At 44.7% G+C, this 23102-nt stretch overlaps 1 protein-coding gene across 3 annotated transcripts in view; it reads right to left on the reverse strand.

The window, feature by feature from the left end:
• GRID1 (glutamate ionotropic receptor delta type subunit 1) overlaps positions 1-21529 on the reverse strand; it is a 544302-nt gene extending 522773 nt beyond the window's left edge. For all 3 annotated transcript variants that reach the window (XM_064464794.1, XM_064464796.1, XM_064464795.1), the window contains exons 1-2: positions 21011-21529; positions 18770-18925 (exon numbers count right to left, since the gene is read on the reverse strand). In XM_064464794.1, the coding sequence (XP_064320864.1) occupies positions 18770-18925; positions 21011-21089 (235 nt within the window). In that variant the 5' untranslated portion in view covers positions 21090-21529. The remainder of the gene's footprint in view (positions 1-18769; positions 18926-21010) is intronic.
• Positions 21530-23102: the final 1573 nt, after the last annotated feature.

A 23102-nucleotide genomic window follows, 5' to 3' on the forward strand; every position in this document is an offset into this window, starting at 1 on the left:
CTGTCTGCAAGCCTCAGCAGCCCCCAGCCGGCTGCCCAGACAGCAGACCCGGCCACAGCACTCTTCTCCTGCCTCCTTCCCATGAGGAGTGCCTGCACAGAAGCAGGGACACCAGCCAGGCGTACCGCACTTCTGCGATGGTGGGACAGCACCAGGTGTGTCTCATCGAGCCCTGGACCCAGCAACCACTGTCTATAGGAAAGGCAAAGGCCAGTAAAGCCTTTAGGTAAAAGTCACATATTTTGCATTTTTTTTAAAGTCTTCTAAAATACAATAAGGCTTTGCTGTCAGATCCACTTACACTAAAAGAATAAAGAGATCCCTGGAGATTATTTTAGTTAGGTGTTTCTCCCAAATATTTTCAAGACATGAAACAAAGGGAACTACAGAGGGTAAAAAAAGGCAGTAGTCCTGTCTGTGGACTGCCACTGCCCAAGCCTGGTTAGCTACTCAGTGTTCAGACTAAAAATATTCCTTACCACAAGAAGAATCTGCACTGACAGCAAGGGTTTCCTTGGATTTGATTTGGGAGAGTGGGTAGAGGTAACAGAAAACATCACTGTCACCAAAAATTACACATTCTGAGGCAGGAATATATTTTTTTTTTTAATAAGAATTCTGTAACAGAAAAACTGCATTCTATTCAGCTTTCAAAAAAACCAAAGATGAAATAAAGGATTTTTCCAACTGCTCTTTCAAATCTCATTGAATGAATTTTTAAAAAACAGGAGTTTAATTTTGTTTGCATTTTCTGTTTTACATTTTCTCAGAAGGATCATAAAGGAGAAAACATGCCTACATGCCTTTTCAAAGAACTATTCTCATATTTTGCTGCTGAAAGTGCTTAAAAACTAATGATGGATCTCTAATCCACTGCAGAATACATTCTGTGCTACATGTAGCCATTTTTATGTATTAAAAAATTACAGGCTCAGAACTTTTATCCTCTGAGCATTTTGCACTGTCAAGTAACAGCAGTTACAGTTTTGCCATCTCTTGCCATATCTGTTTCTAGAGACACTTTTTGAAGCTACAGCAAATTAGTAAATGCAGTGTGGAGTTTTGGAGTAAGCAGAACCAGTAGGCAGTTTAAATATATTCCTAGGAGGAGATACCAAGCTCCATCTGCATGGCTGGCACTAGGGCCTGGAAGACCCTTGTAGGGGATTCTCTGTTTTCATTCTCCTGTCGTCCATACTTGGCTAGCTCTTGCTCCCTTCTGCGTAGCATTTGGCTACAAGCTTAGAAAAACATCTGATACTGATTATAAATCTGCAAACAGACTCTCCTTGAAAGACCTAGATACTCTCAAACCCAAATCAAGACTTCGAGAACTCTGAACTCCACAGATCAGACCCTTTAAAGCCCCTTTTAGGAATTATTTGCCAATCACTAGTAAAACAGGTAATGAATTTTTAAAGCTATGTTTTCTATAACTTTTACAGTCAAACTTAATACCTACTTCAGTTACCATAACAAGAGTTGCAACAGATGCTTTTGGGTTTAATGAAGACAGTCAAGCAGATTTATTGCCTATTTCTTCTAGAGGTGACTGAATAATTTTCAACAAAACTACTACCAGTACAGTCTTTGTGTGCCTATATTGAATAGCATAGTCCAGACTGCAGTTCTTTCTCTTAGAAATGAACCACCTCAAGTCTTTATAGATCAGTCAAGTCTGCTGCAATGCATGACTTAGCTGGAAGCAGTCACTCCTGTGACACAGTCCAGGTTGTCTTGCTCTAGCCAGCTGAGCATGCCATCACCTGTGAGATCATTGCCTATGTCTGAGCTAAAAGGGGGGAACTTTGAGAACACTCAGTATTCCTTCAACTTTGTTCATAGTGCAGCTCTGTCTTTGCAATTATTCCCCCACTGGCTGTACCTTTCAGAAATACAGACTTGGCTCCCACACAGGCAAAGCAGACAATGTATCATATGGACTGGTAAGCAGAGACAGCTCACATCATCTCAGCAGTTTAGCCAGAATTGAATTTTGATGCCACAAGGATAAGAGGTTGTTTCTGGCCGAGCCCAGGCTGCTTCTGCCATAGGAAATATATATGAAGGTACAAACCACAGGTGAAGTCCCAGTGGTGCACCCAGGTGAGCGGATCTATTATTCCTGATGTCAGCTGAGAGACGACAGAAAATATGAGGAGTGGTGCTCTTGCCCTGCCCCCAGCAACAGCTGCCTTTCTCATATCCCAACCCTTCTCAAGGGGCAGCAGCAATGCTGGCGAGCCTCACAGAGCCGCCAAATCCATCATCAGAACTAAAGCTGATGCTACACTTAGAGTAACTTGCCCCAGACTGCCTGCTTTGCATGTGTCTTGAGCCATCCTGCCTTTAAGCCCATGCATGTGAGAAGTTCCTCCCATGTGCAGGAATCACGTATCATATTTCAGAAATACCTTCAAAAGATTCCAAGTGACTGCAATAAGCGTAAGCAATATACCAATTTAATTTCTTTGTTGTGTAAGATGCCCACTCACTGAGGCTGAAGAGCCAAGCTAACTTGGAAGAAGTAAAGAAATGCATCCCAAAGCAGATTCTCTTGTGTATGCCAAGCTCTACTACACATGGCAGGGTAGAGGAGATAAAGCTTGCATCCTGTACTTATAGGTATCCCTAGCACCGAATCTGGCTCATGTTCACAGTGCTTACACTGTGGTGTAACTGGGAACAGGTCAGGTCTAAATGCATGTGGGCCTGGAAAGATTTTCTATGCACAAATTCTCAGCCTGCTTGTAAAAAATAAGTGTGATTTGCACTATTTAAAATCAAGGCGTTGCTGGGGTTACATATGGTCCGGAAGATCAGCTGTAATATGTCTGAGGATCAAGCCAGGCAAAAGTTCACGTGGTTATTGATGGGTATAAGGTTATGCTTTCAGATCGCTATGAACAGAAAGAAAGCAGGCTGTGGTCCTCATACTAAGCTTCTATGAACTGAAGGCAGCTACAGAAGCATTTAATAAATTTAATAAATTAATGCAGTAAAACATTACCACATACAGTGATTTCTAGGAGACAATTATTCATATTTCTGGGAAAAAAGTTAAATTCCTCAAAGTCCTCACAGAAATAATCCTTCTATTTTTTAAGTAAATGGCCTGAGTTTTTACAAAAACATCAAATAGCTACTGTGTGCCATTAATGACAACAAACACAAGCAACTTCAAAAGTTCACAGGCAATATACAAAAGGAAGAACTTCCAAGGCATTTGGTGCAATCAGTTCAAATGAGGCAGGTGGGTAGGAATACGCAACTCCTATGGTTCAGTGAGTTAGTGCCAATATAGACTATGATACTAGAAGTACTCGGCGACATTGTTGCACAAGAAATGTCCCATTGTAGCACGCTGCACTAACAGCAGCAAAACCCTTGAGAATTTTCCAGCCCTTGTCAGCCCAGACTGCTTTGACGAATAGTATAAACAAAAGATGAAACAATCACTCACTAGTTTACAAGCACTGAAGTACAACTATCAAAGATTTTTAGGCTACATTATGACAGTGGCACAGTCACACTTGGCAAACAGGCCAATATCTGAGCTTACGGTTGTCAGACATCCCAAATTCCCATGTTCATTTTACATCTCCGAGGCTTATGCCTCCAAAGACCTAGGGTTCTCCCCCTTCACGTTGTATTTCCCTGCAGAAAACAACAGAAACGATAAAATCCAAGGAGGTTGTTCATCTGCTTGCCAGCACTTCGATAATGGCTTGACATTCAAAAACGTCACTCAATTTTTTTCTAGCCTTTGTAGTTGGCTAAGACAAACCCTTAGTAGTTCAAATAAAGATTTAACAGATCTTTTTAAGGAAAATAAACATAAGCATGAGGTTAATGACAGTGAGCATTCTGTCATTTTATGGTTGGACTCGATCTCAAGGGTCTTTTCCAACCTAAATGATTCTGTTACTCCATACTTCTGCTCCACGTCTGGGGAACAAAGCTGGAAGGATCATCTGGGTCGCTGACTCCAGTCCTCTGCAATCACTGGAAAATACCATCAAGGGGTCAAGAGCACACCAGACCTGTGAACACCAAGGATTATTTCCTAAATCTACTACTGGTTTCAACCTGTGGCTCACAGACCTATCTAGGCAATAGAAATATTAAAAAAAAAAAATAAATCAGGTCTGTTATCAGTAGATTTGGATTATCACCCCTCTGAGGAACTTTTCCAGAGGTATAGAAATTGAAAAAGCTTGAAAACAACTGGCCTACAACCATCCCAACGTCTACAGTAAGAGGCCAAAGGCCAGAACTACAATGCATCTCGAGGACTGCCGAGGAAATTCAGGCCAACTTCCTGGCCCCAACAATATCAAGAAATGTGTTATGTCAAATAGTTCAGAAATTCCTGAAACATGGATCACAACCCACACAGCACAGAGAGTAAAAATGAAATAAGTAGCAGGTCCCCACTTATCTCACCAGGGAAAAAGAATTCCTTCACAAGCCCACATCTAATTTAACCCATTTCTGGTTTAAGCAAATGCAGTTTAGCAATAACAGAATTAACTGATAGGTGTACCAGCCTAATATACCAAACAGCTCATCACTGCCTCTGGCCCATCTGGTACTTTGGGTGAGTGGAGGATCAAAGCGTGTCAAAGGATGACAGCGAAGAGAAGGGAGGGAAGGAAATAAGGGGTGAAGCACAAGACTACCATTTACCTTAACCTATGTTTCAAGAGCTAGATCCCTTCCTGAGCCCTACAGACAGGTTGGAAGGAGACATGGGATGTGTGATAACACTACATGAACACTGGGAAGAGGAAGCCCAATCCCAAGGACACCTACAGAGGTCACGAACATAAAGTTTTGTCTTCCCTACCATGCTATACAGATCAGAGATTGGCAAGCACATGAGAAACTGCATTGGGAGTCCACTTTCTCTTCACCTGGTAATTCTCATTCACCAGCAATCAGAGTTAGAGTCAAACTCCCACAATTAAAAACTTAATCCAGGACCAGCAACCAGAAAATCAATTGACCTTTCTCTATATCAAGATAACTAATACACTCAAGAAGTTTACTTCATACATTAATATTTTTCTATAGAAAAAGAGATAAAACAAGTTTCCAGTGAAATGTCATCAAAGAGAGAATATAATTATGGGGAGAATGGAATAATGCTTTTTTAAGCCAATATATCCATCTTGAGACAATCTTCAATATACTTTAGAACATTTCAAGCAATTTTATCAGCATTTAGGAAGGAAAAAGAACGCCTTGAGGCTAGCCCTGTCAGCAAATATTTCCCATCGTCAGCTTAAATCTCAATATTATTCCAGATTAATGCATTGCAGGCACACTTTTTTAAAGCACTGTGAACACACTATTACATTGATGGCCACACTTTTCCCATGCAAGCCATTATTTGCAAATGTGGATACCCTGATAAAAAGGGTAACTGGTAATCTTTTGGAAAGAAAACAGACACACTTCATACTAACAACCTCTCATTAGGAAACTCAAAGGACTTCTTAAAATGAGATTTATGAGACCAAGATCAAAGTACATCTGCATTTGCATGCATGGTTTCATGAAGATAATGATTTTGTCGTATCTGTTAGAAAACTTCTGGGCCAAAAACTAAAATAATTTGACGTACGGTTTGGTTAGGTTTTTTGTTTTTTGGTTTTTTTTAATCAATCTAACATCACCAAAAATGTTAAAAAAAATCAAAGAATTGCCAAGTTCACATATATACAGACCTTTTTTCAGGAACAATTCCATTCTCCCTCATGCATGCTTATTGAGTTTTAGACCAGCTTCCTCAGCTGGTTTGCATTTTATCAACAGTATAATACATTTTCCTATCAATTCTCAAGCTATTTATTAACAGTGTAATAACATGCTAAGTCTTGAAGATCCCACTTAAAATTCTCAGCTTCAGAGTGCATTTTCCAATGGCCCTAGAACCTATGACTATTTCCCAGTTAATCTGATAATCTGGCAAGCTATTTGCAAATAATAGGTTCAAAGTAACACTGAAGAGATGGAGATATATTTTTAAAAGACAGAACTCTCTAAATCCATGCATTTATTTTTGTTTCCTAAATACAGTACAGCCCACCAAGACAGTCATTGGGAACGGATTTAAATGGCAAATTGACACAAGCCTTCATTTTGCCTTAAGGCAGTTTCCAGGGGCACTGGAGCCAACAGAGCCTTTCCAGCTATCACTCTGCTGTTCTACTTTCAAAGAAACTCCTCCTATTTCTTCTTCAACCTCAGAGAGAACAATCTTACCTCATTAGTTTAATAAATTGTCCCTGGAAGTGAACTGAATGATGCAGGCTCATGCGTTTTTTGCCTGTCCCTTGACCAACTTGGGACTGAGTTTAACTTGAATTTAACTACGTAAAGTGTAGAGTGTATGTATGATACATATTTTTCTCCAGGGCCTTGTATAGTAGTTCTCTTGTCTCATGTGTTGCATTTTACAGAGTACAAATTTTACAGTTAACTTACATTCCAAGCACAGGTTTTGGACAAGGGTAAACTACACCCTTGGGCAACTAGCAGTGCTATTTCTGAAAGGAATAAAATAAAATAAACCCAACTTTACACATTATAAGTCTGTCACAAGTTACAGACTGTAAGCTTTTCTCCCCTGAAAGCCCAAAGGAATATCAACATTTTAAAGCACATTTTCTCTTTTTACAAACATGAGAGATCCAAAATAATTTCTTTCCCTATTAGTTACTCCATGTAACAGTTTATTTATTTCTTTTTCTGAGAAAATAAATTTCAGAGCCAAAACATCACACACACTCTGCTCCAAGCCTTCCTCATATAGCATCCTTTAGGAGATGTGCCAGTTCCACTGGCTCAGCACAACTACCCATAACTTCTCAGGGCAAAAGATAAGATTCCAGTTTACAAATAGTCTCCCTACAGGCCAGCAACACTAAAAGGCTGGTTAGCAGGGTTACCAAAATCCAGTTTAGAGCCGCATTGCCCCCAAAAGTGCAGGACGTGAACTCCCATCTTTGATCAACAAACTTCATTTCTTGCATATCCATCAGGTGCTTTTCTGCATGTTGATCTGCCTAAAGGACAACATCGCTTCAAAAATAATTAGCACAAAAAAGAAAATTTAAAGGCGTTAAAATTATTACAATAGATAATCTGCCTTCTATTTCATGGACATTTTATGAAGAATTTTTTTACAAAATTACCATTTTAGCTGGAATGCATTTAGCTGCCAGCATTGCCAGAATGCCTTATGCAAATACAACTGACCACTGTTAAAATTTCTTCTTTACATTCCTGATATTTTGCCATTCCTTAGAGCTACTGTGATGCTCTTGAGGAGCACCTCTGACTTCTTGTCCATGTGTGTTCTCCATTTCCTTATAATGTCAGAGATACACAGCTTTAAAGGTTAAAAATCTAAAATCAAATAAAAAAGAGTGGAAGATTACCCATCATATCAGTGAAAGCGGGATGAGAGACTTAATTCTGTAACACAAACCCCAGGCTCACCGCAGCAGGCAACATAGTGGAAGCTGCATGAAACTTAAAGGTTTCCCTGGCTGTCACTGAAAGGTGGTAAGTCTCCCAGAGACACACGTTTCATTTCCATAATGCATTTCCACTTCTCTTAATGTAAATGGGAAAGACAAAACCTTAGTTTTCTCCTGTAGATATAGTAACCATTTACAAACCTTAGAATATGCTCTGAAAAAAACGCCTATGTACGTCTGCCAACAGATGTTGTCATTATGATGATTAAAATGGAGTGGAAACAGAATAATCCAGCAAATCACAAAAAGCATGTTCATAAAATCTATTGCATTGAGCAGTGGCAGGGAGGAGGGAAGTACAGAGAGAACACCATGCTACCAAACAAGAGAAGGCAGGTAAAAAAAGGTTTACGAGAAAAAAAAAGAATTAGAAGAAATAATTTATACTTACAAACCTCATCATTCTACTTCCTAGTGAACCTGCTGTCCATATAAAATGGAGCATGGCTGGAAGTGAGGAGGTCCTGGAACCACAGACAGGAAATTATGTATGTCGCACCAGCTAGATGCCTTTGAGAAACTGGAGTTTTAGTGAAGAACTCCAGGCATAAAGATACCAGCTACAACTGTATGGTCCCTGACTTGGCAATAAGACACTAAGAACAAGCCAAATGGATAACAGAAGGAAGCTCTTCCTCAGATAAATATTAAGTAACTACAAAAAAAATCTAATGAAAGACAGCAAAATGCCTTTTGAGAACTAGGATTGCAGATCTGATTCAAAAAGCATCAGGTATCACTAGTCATTGCATTGCCCAGACAGCTCTGAGTTCTAGCTGACATTATGTTTTATTTTTAAGCAATGGTGTAAAAGCAAAGAGGACACACCATGGTCACAAAAATGTAAACTGCCCTCGACACAAGACAAGGCGTTAAGCCTTTAGAAACCAATTTGTGAACCAACCCGGCCACACTAGCACCACTGCCACGGGCAGAGAAGGGAGGGAAAGATGAGTCCAGCCACCTGCTTTAAGAAGCCTGGCTCTAATCATGCTTGACAACAGCACTTCTGCTTGCCTGCACAGCTGACTTTGTGAGTACCCATCCAGAGCCAAGGCAAGACCCCACTGGCTGCCGAAGCACTGTAACACATTTAATGGGTACTCTAACTTGTGGCTGAGGATACAGCTTGTCTAGAAGCCTTGCTGCAAGGCCTTCCTCCCAAGTGTACCCTAAGAGTACATACATACAGAGTCCATCAGCTCCCTTACAATTTTTTGGGTTTTCTTAAAAGGAAGAAAAAAAGCTAGGTAGTGTTGAAATGTGGCATTACTTTCCACGCAGACTGTGCAACACTTTAATCCAGATATAAGGACCCTCATTTCAAACTGCTCTGGACAAGTGACCTTCTACAGGCAGAGGTTCAGTCAACCTCAACTTCTGCTAGACCGTATCTTTCCCCATCTTGTCCTGTGAGCACGTTTGGGAGATGCCTTTTCTTCCCTCAGGAAAGGAAATGCCTGCCAGGGGCTGATTATTTGCAGACTGATTACTTGCTAACGCAGTGGCACCCCTGCCCTTCTCCAGCTTCTTTAAAAATCCAGACCCGTACTGTGCAAACATCTCACTCAGACCAGAGGAAGTGCAAGCTTTTTCTGTTTCTGTTTGGGTCACTAAGCCCTACCTATATCAAAACCACTGTTAGTTCCACAGTAACTGAAGTACTTCAGGACAAAAGCAAGCTGAAAGAAAAGAAAAATAAAGTTTCGGTAAAAATAAACTTAAAGCAGATAATTGGGTTTTTCTCTTTTATTTTTTGTGCCCCTTCAACATCCTAGCCATCTGTGTTTTGACCCTTGCAGACATCACAACCTAAGTTCCTTTTCTCTGAGCCTCTCAGATAACCCTTCTCATGCCAAAAATATTCTCAAGTAGGAAGAAGGTAAAGAAAATATTGGTCTTTTAGACTAAAATGCAGCTAATATTACACATAAGACAATGATCAGTTTATATCAAAGTTTTCCTTGGAGTTCTAAATAATTTTTAAAGTAAATGTACAATTAAGTCAAGAGTTTGCAAACACACAGAAAAGACACTAAGGGGCCCTGTGTCCCATGAACCAATTCCTCCTTCCACCATCCCAAGCTCTACCTCTAGCCAGGAGCAGAGAGGTTAAGAAATCAAAGAACTACGGAAATGCTGCTCTAGATCTTTACACAGTTTCTCCACTGAAAGTATTACCAAGCAGCAAATAACTGGTATTTCCTAATATCAAGTAATGGTATAAAGTAGAGTAATTTACCTGCTGACAAAGACAATCCTCATTAACTTTACAAACATTTGCTTATATGGAAAAACCTTTTATTCACTTTCTAAATAAGAACGAACCAGATTGACAATGAGATTTTGAGGATATTGAAAGTATTCCATCAGCAATGCTACTAGTTAAAATCTCAAAGACTCAGAGAAGTAAGTTAAAAAGCAGAGGATTAAATAACTGGACTCAGAAACGTGATACATAATGAGAGCTTGGAGCCACTGGGAGTTTTTTGGTCTGAGCTTGTTGTATCTTTTAAGAGAGAAAGTCATTTCTTAGACATTATTCTGCTGAATTTAGGGGAGAAAAATTGTTTTCTTACTGTCCTTTTACTCCCTTTATGAAAGGTTGCTAAGGGAATGGTTCTCAGTAAGGTCAAGCAGTAGAAACCCTGCTGTGTGTTTTAATGCAGCCAAACACCACTTGAAATTAACGCCTCTTGGTTCTTTTTACTTTAAGCACTGGCTGTTAGTGCTTTCCAGTATTAATTCTTACTGTGTATCTGAATATGTAATACAATAGGCAAAAAGAAAAAAGTGGACAGGCATCAAGATGCCACAATGGGGTCAAAAAAAGGAACTTCACAAAAGCAGGGCCAGTGTTGGCAGACTCTCTGATAAGACAAACCTTTCAGGCTATAAAAAGCACTCCAAACCCACAAACCTGAATGCAGTTTCAAGCACAGCAATCAGGTCTCCAAATTATAATTAAATGCAAGCTATTAGCAGAAACATAAAAGAAACCCTTTCCACATATTTCTCATTTCAGGTATTTATTGCCTTAAAGTTATGTAAATGAAAGAAGACTTGGCATATTAGCATATCATTATCATCTGCCTTTGAAATGATTACAGATCTACCTATGATATAAAATGAGGTTCTCAAAATGTTGCACCCTATTTAACGGCCTCAATCCAATTTTCTCATGGACAAGAATCTTAATAACCAAAGAGCTACATTAAGGATCAGCATTAGCTGCTCCCTTTCCCCAGTGAAGAGTGAAATGGAAAGGATTCTCAGGATGGGCACCCATATTTCAACTTCAGGGCTGACACTTTTTTGTGTAAGGCAGTCTGCATAACTTGTATGTGCCCTGTGCATAAAATGATTCCTTCCTTGGTCTGAAACCTGGTCTCTTTCAACAGGTTTCCAAATGGAAAGAGACACACACATTTCTGCATGTAAGAAAAACCACTGCAAGTTCTATCACATAAAAAACCCTATCAAAATGCAAAATTGAACATGTAAGCTATTTTTCAAAATCACCAAATCAAATACCTGTAAATTATGGACAAATCTCTTGCCAGAAAAGAAATAGCTGTGTGGGCCACTTCGTTCTAGCAGGACACTTTCAGATAAACAAAGTTATCTAGATATCTGCTTAAAAAAAAAAGCAGCTGTAATTCATATAATTATAAGACTGACACAGCAGTATGATTCCAACAATGCATTCTAAGTACATTTTTTTCTGAAAGGCAAATTGAAAAAACACCTCTAAGCATGAGATGACAGAGACAAATAAAGACACAGCAGGAATTCCCCTTAGATGGAATTTATTATGAGTAAAAGTATGAAAAACATTTTGATCTTTGCCAAAAAAATAAAGAAGAGTTTGACTATGGTTCTTCTGAAATGGCAAACAGTTAAATCCGAAGTAACTATTTCGGCCACAGTCTTAGTGTGCTGTAGTCTTACAGTCAGACACTATTGTAGTTGTGTAACTCAGCTTTGAGGCTTTGTTTTGTTTTCCTTCCAGTAAATAACTATGGTAAGCCATGAACAGCTTTAATCAACATGATGATATCCCCTCTCTTCAAAGAATGTGTGGTTTTATCTTCTTTCACTGTATGGCTAAACCATGGCGTGATAAATCACATCAAAATATTAAATTCATTTCATTCTGCAAGTATGGAGATGTAATTTAAAATGTAATACTTAGTCAATAATCTAATCATCTGTAGCTGGAAGATTCTGAACACAGAAAGGCTCAAGGCATATTCCCTGCTGGACATACTGCAGTAAGTCTAGCAATTAAATTATTTGGTCAGGGTGTATGGGGATGCATGTATATGCATTTATACAGATTATATTTCACAGTTTAAGATCATTTTCTTTATCCATTATTTTAACTAGATCAGGCTGAGGTGATTTTGCCTACTCATTTCAAATTTACAGATCCTCCTCCACAGTAATGGCTGAGAAAAGCTGCCACAAAGTGCTCAAATTAAAAAAAAAAAAAAAAGAGAAAGAGAAAAATAAAATCTTTAACCCTGAAAACCATTCGCTAATGTTTTTATCAACACTGCTTATTTCTGATCTTTTAAGATAATTTCTAGCATGATAGTTAATGAGGTGGTATATTTTCTATAATGAAATCCTAGATAAATGAGCAGGATCAGCAGCAGGATCAGTGGGAAAGACCATTAGGTACTGAGAAAGGATTGTAGCCTAGCCTACAGCTGCTGTTGTGTATGAGACCCTTACACCAGATGGGTGACCCACACCTAACATGGAAATAAAGGTACTAGCAAGTCTGCGTATTAGAAGAGAGAGAAGAAATGAGCGTAACCTGTTATCTCACTCGTTATCTCAGATGGAGGGAGTGAAAAAAATCAAAATCTTTCAGACGAACTAAAAACCTTTTAACTGCGAGGCACGAAAACAACAAGGGATCCCCTGTCACCCCACAGCACCTCCTGCGGCAGGCTGAGCACACCACCTCCCCACCAGCAACCTCCCCCGCGCTGGGGCAGGGCTCTGCGCTCCACGCAGGTCCCAGCCATGCTGTCGGTGTTTCCGCAAAAAACCCACCACCACACACCTTCCTACCTTGGGACGCCAAGCTGCGAGCCCAAGGCAGCACCTCCCTCTTCTCCTGACTGCCTGCTGCACCCCAGTGCATGGCACTGCCTGGAGCTCGCTGCCCTGAGAGCCCAGCCCCGGGCTGAAGCGATGGGCGCCGCTGCAAAGGCGGAGGGCACGGCTGGGGCGGGACTAACCCCAGCGGCGGTGCGAGCGGGGCTGCCTCCTCAAAGTACAGAGTGCTTCGCACCTGCAGTTAAACTGTGGCCAGAGCCTGAATAGCCGGGGCTACAAAGTAACAAAGCGCAAGTGGAATGAAAGGACAACACAAAGGCGTGTTTGGGTGTTTGCCCGCAGCCTGTAGCCTGCCTTCATCCTCAGCACCAACCAGACTCCTTCATGGGCTATCAAGCCCTTTCCTTCCTGCTGAAGGCATCTGCAGGTCCCTGCTTTCAGCATAACAGAAACACAAGAATGGGAGGAGATGGACGTTTTAATTTGTTGTTTTCTTCAGCTCTGCGAAACACTCCGGTTTATAATACACGGAGCCATGCAACTATAGAGCGTAAAAACACAAGCACAATGAGAAGACAGCGTCACAGATGTCTTCACTGCGGCAGTCCTTAACAAGTCTTGGTCTGGTCTCAGAAGGCACAAGGAGGTAAAACAGTTAAGCACATTCACCCCACTAAGCAACAGCTTTTAACTGCAGCAGACTAGTAGAAAAAATGTGTATTTGCACAGCAAGGCCTCTCTGACCATGGGAGGGAACCTCTACCTACACTTGTCCTGGCCGTATTTTAAAAAGTGTTGAAAGCTCAGATTAAAACTAGGAAAAAAAATATATGTAACAATATGTTCTTTCTGAAGAGCTCAGAGTTCACCTGTCAAAAACTTCCAAACAGGACCCCATGTATCCTGATGAAAACAGCGTGAAATCTGTGTTCGAGCAAGCTGCAGAAGAGCAGGTAAAGGTGACGTTACGTGGCAATGAAAGACTCAAGAGAAACCATTGGAGAAAAACGAATTGATGTTCTATTGATACAGATGAGAACTTTTTGTTTGTTTTACATTGAAAATCTAGGTACAGCCTATGATTTCTATCTAGGTACCAAATTCCCCAATCCAGTGCAGTCAAATCAATAAAGCTTTGGGGTTTTTTTTTTTTAAAAAAAAAAACACAACTAATAATTTCTATATGCAATATTTTATGAAATTGTTGCTGCTGTTATGCTTCACTTTCCTTTCTCTCTACTTTTCCATTCTGGTATTAAAATATCCTAAGTCTAAAAACAACAACCTTCACCTTTGGGCCATGTGAAACTACAGCTCAACAAAACAAAACACCTTACTCCGCATTTACACAAACGCCTATTTGATGTAGCTGTATATGGCTCTGGACCTGGGCTTACCCAATGGCAGGGGGAGGGTTATCACCACGACCCAGGGGTATCTTTTCACAGCTGTGGTTAGGTTTTCCTCTTCTTCATTTAATAGCCACCTAAGTTTAAGTTCTCCTGACAGAGAAATCACTGCTTTACCTGAAGTCTGTGTTTTGCCAAAATCAGGACGCAGCTTCTGGCCCACCTGTGGGTTTCCGGGCAGGGACACTTGCGCTGCCTTGAAATACAGTCCCAGGGTTGCAAAAGGGCTGTATGCAAATATCCCAAGACACACACACACAGAGGCATACAGTCGCTCCGGTCCTCCACGGTTCCCTACCACTGGGCAAGGCACATATGACAAGCACAGCTCTGCTTGGGATTTTAGCCAGATAAATAAATGCAGGAATAGCAATGGAGCTGATGAGTCCCATTTGCCAGGTCTGTATTTCATTTCAGTTATCTACATGTTGATCAGCTTATACCTTCTCAACAAATAGAACTGTTAGAAAGCAGCTGTTGTAGTAACTAGAAATATACATGCTGAGCCAAGATAGTTCAAGAACTATGCCAAGTACGTATGTTACCACGTCCTACAGACTATCATAAGAGATCAGATTCACTCAATGGTATACAACACAGACATCCAAAAAAGCAGCAGCTCTGAGTTGCCCTGAAACCACAGCAGTGTACGCAGGACTGCCAATAAACCCATTTATGGAACACAATTCTTGCTCTCAAATCACATTCTGATTTTCCAAATTTGTTCTGGTTTCCAGAGCTGACAGCATTTTAACATCAACAAGCATACATACAAGGCTGCTCAAATTAGAAACAATTCATCTGAAATTGCTATGCAGAGAGAACATCAAGTTTCAGCTCCAGGAAAGCTCCATAGATGTGAAAGCATCATCCACCAAGAAAGAGGATTTTAAAGTTTTTCAATTTCTGAGTAACTGTCTCCTTTAGATCCCTTCTCCAAAGAGCACTACAAACAGCTAACCACCCCCCCTCCAAAAGCAATATTTTAAAAGCTTACACATTCATTTTGTTTGGTTTTTAGTTTAAACATGCCATCACGTCTTCAAGCCCAGCTGGAAACTTGTTTGCCACCCATACATCATACACAAAGTCCCTTTTCAACACCAATGGCAGGCTCTAAAATCCCAATTTGGATTGAAAGCTTTAAAGTGTTTCTCATACCTTTGAGCTTATTTGAATCCTTGAATCACAAAGAGGTTACCACAGTCCTAGCTTAAATACACACCACACACAAACAAGCACTTATTATCTCACATCTCAATGACTTAACAGAAACTGAGCACATAGCTCTTTTGGAAGCAAGGGTATAATTCAACATCATGTTTGTGGTTTGAGCTCATTTCCTTAAAATCATATGAAAAGAACAATAATTCCCCATATATATTTTCTCCCATGACAGTCAGTGAAAAAACAATTTTTCCCTCAAGTAATTGCCACACACATAAAAGCAATATTCCACAAAATGCAACAACTGTTTGCAAGTGCAAACAGACAACAAAGTCTTATTTTACGTGTACACCAGGGCCTGTTTATTCTTTACTGCTGCATCCCTTGCCACTGGAATTCCTGCCACCCACTTGCCACACTTATTTGGAGAACGAGAGTTTGATGGGGCCAAAACAATCTCTTTATTTATCAGCAAAACAGGATCTTGTTCCTGCAACATACATTAAAATAAGAGGTAAAGATAGAACACAATTTACACTTTTGTTAATTACTATTCTCTGGCACTGACACAGCCATTAACACGAGTGTCCACCAAGCCTTTAAAGAAAAAGGATCTCTGAATTTTATTTATCTATTTCAGTCACCAGAAACTCTCACAATAGTGCCCTTCTTTCTCTAAAGCAAAGTCAGTGAAGCTTTCTTCCCAAATCTTAGGACATTTCTCAGCACCTTCCAGCATTGAAAACTACTCCATTTATGAAAGGCAAAGTACCTTCTGTTTGGCCTTTAGCTCTGCAAATGTGCTGCTCCAATTAAGAAAACCCTACAGTTACCGCTCTTCTGTGCTTCCTCACCATGCAGAGGTTCTCCAACTGCACAATAAATGCCAGGTCAAACACATGTTAAATACTATCTCCATCAGTAATAAAAGCCTTGTTACTGCATAACAGACCTTGTTACATGGAGGGGTGGCTTCCCACAATTTTACCAGCATGGTACTGCGCATCATTGAAATGAAGGTCCTAGTTTGCAGCAGTCTTTAAAAAGGGCTCAAGGAATGATTTACAAGATCATCTCATAACACTGTGCAAAAGTCGCTTCAAATAAAACCAATATTTGTGATTGGTTTGATGGCATGAACTATTCTGGCGGTAGCATCACAACGGTCTGTTTTTATTCCAGATTGGTTTTTACTATAAAAAGTTCCATCGTTATGAAACTAATGCTTGCAACATTGATTTTCATGGCGCTGCCTAGAAAGACACTGCAGAAGAATAATGTGGATGTCAGGGCATTTTATGTAGCAGCAGCAAGATTCTGTAAGCAGTCAGGGCAGCGGATTTGCTCCAGGTTGTTTTGTCTACTATACGCAATATTCTAGCAAAATGAGCAGGACATCCGTACAGTGAGATACAATGAGATTTTGAATAGTCAGACTGACACCGAGTAACACCAGGCAGGGAGGCACCGCTCCGTAAGAACAGCCCGGCAACTTGTACGTCCCACAGATCATTCTGTCAGCACGTTGTATAACAGTTTCAGAAGTAGGAAATTAAATCTTAAATAAAAGAAGACCTGACCTGACCCAACAAAGCAAGCCAGGAAATTGAGCAAAGTCTGATGCTCTTCTCTTAGCTCTCCCACTGTGGCAAGGTTTTGTTCGCAGATAGGATCATTTCGTAGTCCTCCCAAAAGAAGACACACTGATATGCGTTAATGAAGTAGTGACAGAGAACAATTTCTCTTTGGAATTGTGAACATTCATCAACCACTTCCTTAATTCTCCAGCACAGGATCAGTTCATCAAAGAGCAATTCTAATTGCAATGGACACATGGGCCCTGAAAGGGCATATTGGAAGGGATAGAAAGAAACATCTTTATTTACATGTATTCAGGTAGCACAAAGATTCTGTATCAAAAAGATTAAAAACCTGCCCAGAGTCTTTTCTGTGGCTCCAGCATGGTATTTTGACAGAGAAATTTTATTTTCTTAGTAGTCTTCATAAATGCAATACTGATCTTCAAGGTTAGCAAATAAACCAATTAAACAATCCCACTAGATCAAGAAGAATCCTCCACTTGGTCATGCGTCTCTGTTTTCAACAAAACTGAGCAAAGGGGCTCTGTCCACAAGATTGTCAGCTCAGATCCCAAGGCATTCAGAATAGTTTCATAAAGTTTCACTTCTGAGAAGAGACATTGTTGAAAGTAATTGTTCAGCCAGCCAATTACTGTCACTTCCATGAATATGAATAAGCTCCAATATAGGACACTAAGCTTTTGCAAATGTAAGAAGATCCAATTGTTCGGAGTTAATCTTTGCCAATAAATCAACCCGCCGTTATTTAGAGATTTTTATTTTCCTCTGGTGTCTGACTATGTGGGTGGAGTTTTGTTTTAAAGTCCCCTTCTTCCCACTTTCACAGAGATTTTTTTTCATATTACCTCGCTAAGCTTGCAGAGCAGCAGGAGAAATCCTGCTGTTAATGAGATCAGGCCCTTGGAAAGGTATACAGTGCTGCTCCTCCTGAACATGCATGATATTAACTAGCACCTACTCTGAGGAAAAAAGGCGGCAGAAGAAATTGTGCAGAGTTCATGAAAATTAACATTCGGTGTAATTTTGCAGCCATGATTTACATGTACACAACTTAGACATAAATACATATGGATTAATGCAAATTTTCATACCGGGAAAGATTCGCTCTGTGCTCTGTAAAACTAAGGGTAAGGCTGGCAATGAATCACTTTCTTAAATATTCTAGTCTGGGTATATAAATAGCTCTCTGTTTCTAGAATAATTACTACTGAGAAACACAGCTTCTGAAATAACCTAAGCCATAATTAACCTTGGCTTCATTAAATCACAAATAATATCTTTTTAAAGTCTTATTTGTAAAGGCAAGCTGATTAATTTAAACATTTCCCTTTGCAAAAATCTAATTGAAATGATTTACCTACGTAGCTACTTGTCACATCTTGTAAACTCTGGGAAGGTTTTCGGCCGGCGCCTCGGCTACCTCGCCCTCTCCCAGCCACCCGGGAGGGAGCTCCGCGCCCACGGGGGTCTCACCGCCGGCCCCCCAGCTCCGCTTCCCATGGGGGGGGACGGCGGTGGGCAGAGGCGCAGGGCTTGTGTCCCCCCACCTGCCGCAGCCATTTCCACCAGCGACGAGTCCTTCTGCGCCGCCCCTCACCGCCGCACGACCCCCCACCACACACGCACTCTACGGGTGGGACCCCCTCTTCTCTACCCTGCCCCGCCGCGTCCACGCGTGGGCCCTGCCGGGGGGCCAGCTGGGCTGGGCACGGCTAGGCTGGGCTCGGCTAGGCTGGGCTGGGCACAGCGCCGCAGCAGCCGCACCACGCCGTCCCTCCCCTTTCCTTGTAAGACAGCGCCAACCCCCGACCAAAGAAAAGTTTCCAGCCGAGCACCAGGACAGGTCCGAGCTGCCACCGGCGCCCAAACCCCCTCCCCGCCGACCGGCCGGGCCGGGGGCCGCCCGCCCTCAGCCCCGGCGCAGCGCCCAGCCCACCCGCGCCGTGGGTGCCGCCCCGGGGGCGCTCACCTTCCTGCACCGCATGGAAGGGGTTGTTGGCCTCGATGAGCTTGATGGAGTAAGTGATTTTCTCGCTCTGGAGGATGTCGTCATTGAGGTTCAGATCCGACACCGCCTGCTTGAACACCTCGTCGTCCTTGGCAGCATTGCCTTCGAAAATGGCACCTGCGGGGAGGAAGGCGGCGGAGGATGAGGAGGGCTCGGCCCCCACCCGGGAGCCGGCTCGCACGCTGCCAGGCGGGGCAGCTCCGGGAGCACCAGGCACCCCCGGCGCCGGGACCCACGCGTGGGCGGCCTCGCCCCGGGCACGGGGAAGCGCTACCCTCCTCCCGGCATTCACGGAGCCCCGAGCCGGGGCAGGGGCTCGCCTCGCCAGCGACGGGGCTCGGGAATTGGACCAACTTTTTGCTGGCTGCTGCGCCGCTCCCTGGGTCGCTGCTTTTCGGGCAGCGGTTTTACCGAGGCTCCCACACACGAAGGTGAAGGCAGGGTTTGTGTCCAGTAACCTGGCAGCTTTAATTTCCCTGTCCTGTTTATACAGTTAACGTGAAAACATCTGGCGATGGGCGTTACATAAGAGCCCCTCTGGACGGAGCGTGTGTGTGCGTGGGTGCCCACGCCGGGCTCGCTGCCCTGCTCTGCGCAGCGCTAGGAGAGCTTCAGTGCCGGCAGCAAAACAAGCGGGGAAAAAAAAAAAAAAAGAAAAAAACACCAAAAAAACAGGTTATCCCCCAGCCTGGAAAAGTCCTGCTGATTCACACCGTGCGTGCCTGTGGCTGGAGCCTCCGCGCACCGCCCGTGTGCGGCCCCAGCTCTGCAGGCAGCATCTCCCCCCCCCGCCCCTGCCCACCGGACCGCTATTTCTGCCAGGAGTGAGTTAGTTAGCAACCACCGCTCGGGCTGAACTTGGTGCGTGGAGAAGCCGAGGTGACCCCGTCCACCCGCAGGAGAAGCGGGGCCGGGAGGGAGAGCCGCGGAGGATGCTTCTCCCCCCGCCCCGGGCGCTTCCCGCAGGGCGGCCCCGCCGCCCCCCCGCCGGGGTCTACCAGGCCCTGGGGAGCGCCCCTGGGCCGGAGTCCCCGGGCTGCGGTCGGGACTGACCCCGTCTCCTTAATGGCTCTGCAATGCTGTCTGCCTTGGCTGCGCCCCCAGGCTCCGGAGGCGAGCGGCGCCGACCGGAGCCTCCTCCGCCGGCCCCGGAGCCGCCGCCGCCCGGGGCTGCCGCCCCTGCCGGGAAACTTGTTACGGGGCCGGTCCCCCGACTCCCCTTCCCCGCCCCGAGCGACGCGGGACTTCCTCCCATCCCCGTGGAGCCTCCCCTCGCCAGGATCGCTCCCTCCCCGGCCCCCTCCTTTTTTTGATCTCCCATCCTCCCTAAAAGGCTGGTGGGAATTACGGCTTTTCATTTCCCGGCCGTACTCCCGTCTCCTCCTCTATCATCCTCCCTCCACAAGTGATTCTCTCCCCCCTCTCCGCCTCTAAACATCCTCATTTTCGTTCCTGCTGGTACCTTTCAACACCAGCCAAAAGGTGACTGCAGAGCCTCGCTTTTGCTCGCCAGGCTTCCCGCGGACATCACCCTGCCTCGCTCCCAGAAGCCATAAAAGTTCACATCAGCCTTTCCTCTGCTTTTTATTCATCCCTCTCTTCCTCCCACCGCTGATCCAGCCTTCTCGCTGCCCAGGGGTTTTAATGAGATCTTATTCAAACCACAACAGTTGCGCGCACACGCACCGAGCCGCTGCAAATCTCGCCTTCCGAACCCTTCCCCAGCCAGGTCCCCCCGCATTCCGGCTCGGCTGACACCTGCTAGGGCGGGGGGCGCAACCCGGGGGGCGATCGCCCCCAAAGTTTTCCCCTCCGAGCACGTTCGGATTATGCCTCTTCTGCTCGGGTGGTGGGGGCGGTTGTTTGTTTTCGGTGACGAGGAGACACGGGGGGGGGCAGCAGAAAACCTTTCCATGCAAACAGGTCCACGCAGAGGCTCCCCAGCCACATGGGAGACCGCAGCCCCCCCGCCCCGCAGCCCGGCCCCGCATTTCCCCTCTAACTTTACAATCGGGTTGTGTGGTGGTGGTGGTGGGGGTGTCATTCAGCAGCCTTTCTCCCCTCCCTCCTCCTCCTCTGTCTCCGCGGAGTTGGGTTGAACCGCAGCCTGTGACATTACCGCGGTTAAACGAGACGCTCCTTTCATTTAATTCTTTATCTCCCGCGTCCCTCTCCGCCCCCCCCCCCCGCTCCCTCTCTTACCGATGTGGATGATGGAGTCCGCCCGCACCGAAACGCACTGAAATATCCAGGGGAAAAGCCAGAGCATCAACACTTCCATTGCCAGCCTCTCGCACAGCACATCAGCCCGGGTTTGGGGGAGAGACAGGCAGGGGAAAAGAAGGAAAAAAAGGCGCAAGGGCAGGTGGAGCAAGGCGGCGGGGGGGGATGCCCAGACACCCCCCTTGGAAAACAAAAAAAAAATCCCCAATTCCCTAAGAATTTTCCAAGATTCAGGAAAAACGGGCGCTGGGGAGAGAAAGAACAGCCGGGGCTGAAAAAGCACGGAGGTAGATCCCGGGTTGGCAGGCGGCGCGGCGGAGCCTCCGGCGCTCGGTGTGTGCCGGGGAGCCGGCAGACCGCGAACTGCGGAGCGGCGCCCCCCCCCTCCTCCCGCCGCCCCCCCCCGCCCGCCGCCGCCGCCCGCCCCCCGCGCCACGTGACTGCGGAGCCTCGGTGCCGCCGGGGCACGGCGCGGCGGCGGGGGCACCCAGCGCGACTGGCCACCTTCCCATACATCCGCTGTTATGTCTATATACCTTCTATACATATGTATAGCTCCCGGGGGAAAGGCGCTGGGGGCCGGCGCTCCACGCGCGGGGAGCGGAGGAGGGGGCGAGGCGGTTCGGCTGCTCCGCGGTTACCGGGCACAGGCTCTTCCGTGGGGCTGCAGCCCCCGCCCGGCCCGGCTAGGCTCGGCCTGGCTAGGCTCGGCGGGACGCCCCCGGAGGTAAGGGCGCGGGGCCGTGGCCGCAGCCGCTCGCCCAACTTGGGCGACCGGGGCGGTGTCGGGGGACACAGCACCGGGGGCGCCGGGGCGGGATGCCCCTTCCTCCTTCCCGGGACAGGATCCGCGTTTGCCGAGCGAAATGGAAATGTGAGATTTTATATTTTGTTGTTGTTTTACCCCCGCGCTGGGGGCAAGGGGGTGGGGGAGAAAAAGTGGTACAGCAAAACCGTCCCTTGTTTTGTTTTGTTCTAGCTTTCAATGAAATCTAATTCATAAATTGGACATGCTCGGGCTCAGAAGACTAATTCATCCCCTAAAACAAACGCATCAGTGATTGCAGGCACCCAAACGTGACAAGCGTCTCAATATGCCAAGGATCCAGAGAAAACAAATTCATTCAGGAGCCCGAAACGTAATTAAAACTACTGCCAAGAAAATGAGTTGAGAGCAGGATGTTACCAAGATTATTAAGCAGCGGTGGGGCGAGGCACGGGCGGCAGTAGCAGCAGGTCTGGATAAGGCAGGTAGGTCTGGGTAAGGCCAGCCCTTGGGCAACCTAGCTGGTCTGATAACGGAGGACTGGGGCCGGATCCTGCTCCCGGGGAGGGCACGCCAGATCTCAGAGCCTTGGCGGGGGAAGGATGTGGCCCCGGGAGCCTGCCCCCCTCCCGGGGGCGTCAGGGGGCAACCTGAAGGCTCCCTTCCTCCCCATCCTTACACCAGCAGGGCCAGGTAAATTCAGCTCACTTTTTATAACCATCACCTGTACATTCGCTACTAAATTCTCCAGCTGCTTAGCATCTCTTGCTTGCACGAGAGGTTGCTGCAACGTTATATCTTTAATATAGACAACATTCTTTTCATGCAGAGCACAGTATGGCAAAAACTGCTTAATGCTAAGGAGTGGCAAATATGGATAAGCTTGACAGTGGCTGGGGAGGCAGAAGGGGGAGGGAACACAGTATAGATGGAGCAGAGCGAAAGGGAAGGAAGCAGAAATGGAAATGATACGAACAAGAATCCCTGTTGATCCACATGCGTCAACAGCCTCCTGTGCAGTGGCAGTTACATGCACAGCTTTTGAACAGGGAAAAGTGGGGGGTAAATAAAACAAGATATACTCTTTAAAAATAAATCACTTGCTAACTACTCCTACTTACAGTCCTTGTCTCAAATATGCAATTTCACACTGGTCAACGCAGAATATATCCTATACACTGTATTTCATGTAATAAAACACTTAATTGAGATAATTGGCTTCTGGGACAAAGATCAATAGAAATGTTCCTTATTTGACTATGTTCACAAGTCAAAATTAATTCTAATTTACATTTGCTTCAAATC

This window comes from Phalacrocorax carbo, chromosome 13 (genome assembly GCF_963921805.1).
Source record: "Phalacrocorax carbo chromosome 13, bPhaCar2.1, whole genome shotgun sequence".
NCBI classification, from domain to species: domain Eukaryota; kingdom Metazoa; phylum Chordata; class Aves; order Suliformes; family Phalacrocoracidae; genus Phalacrocorax; species Phalacrocorax carbo.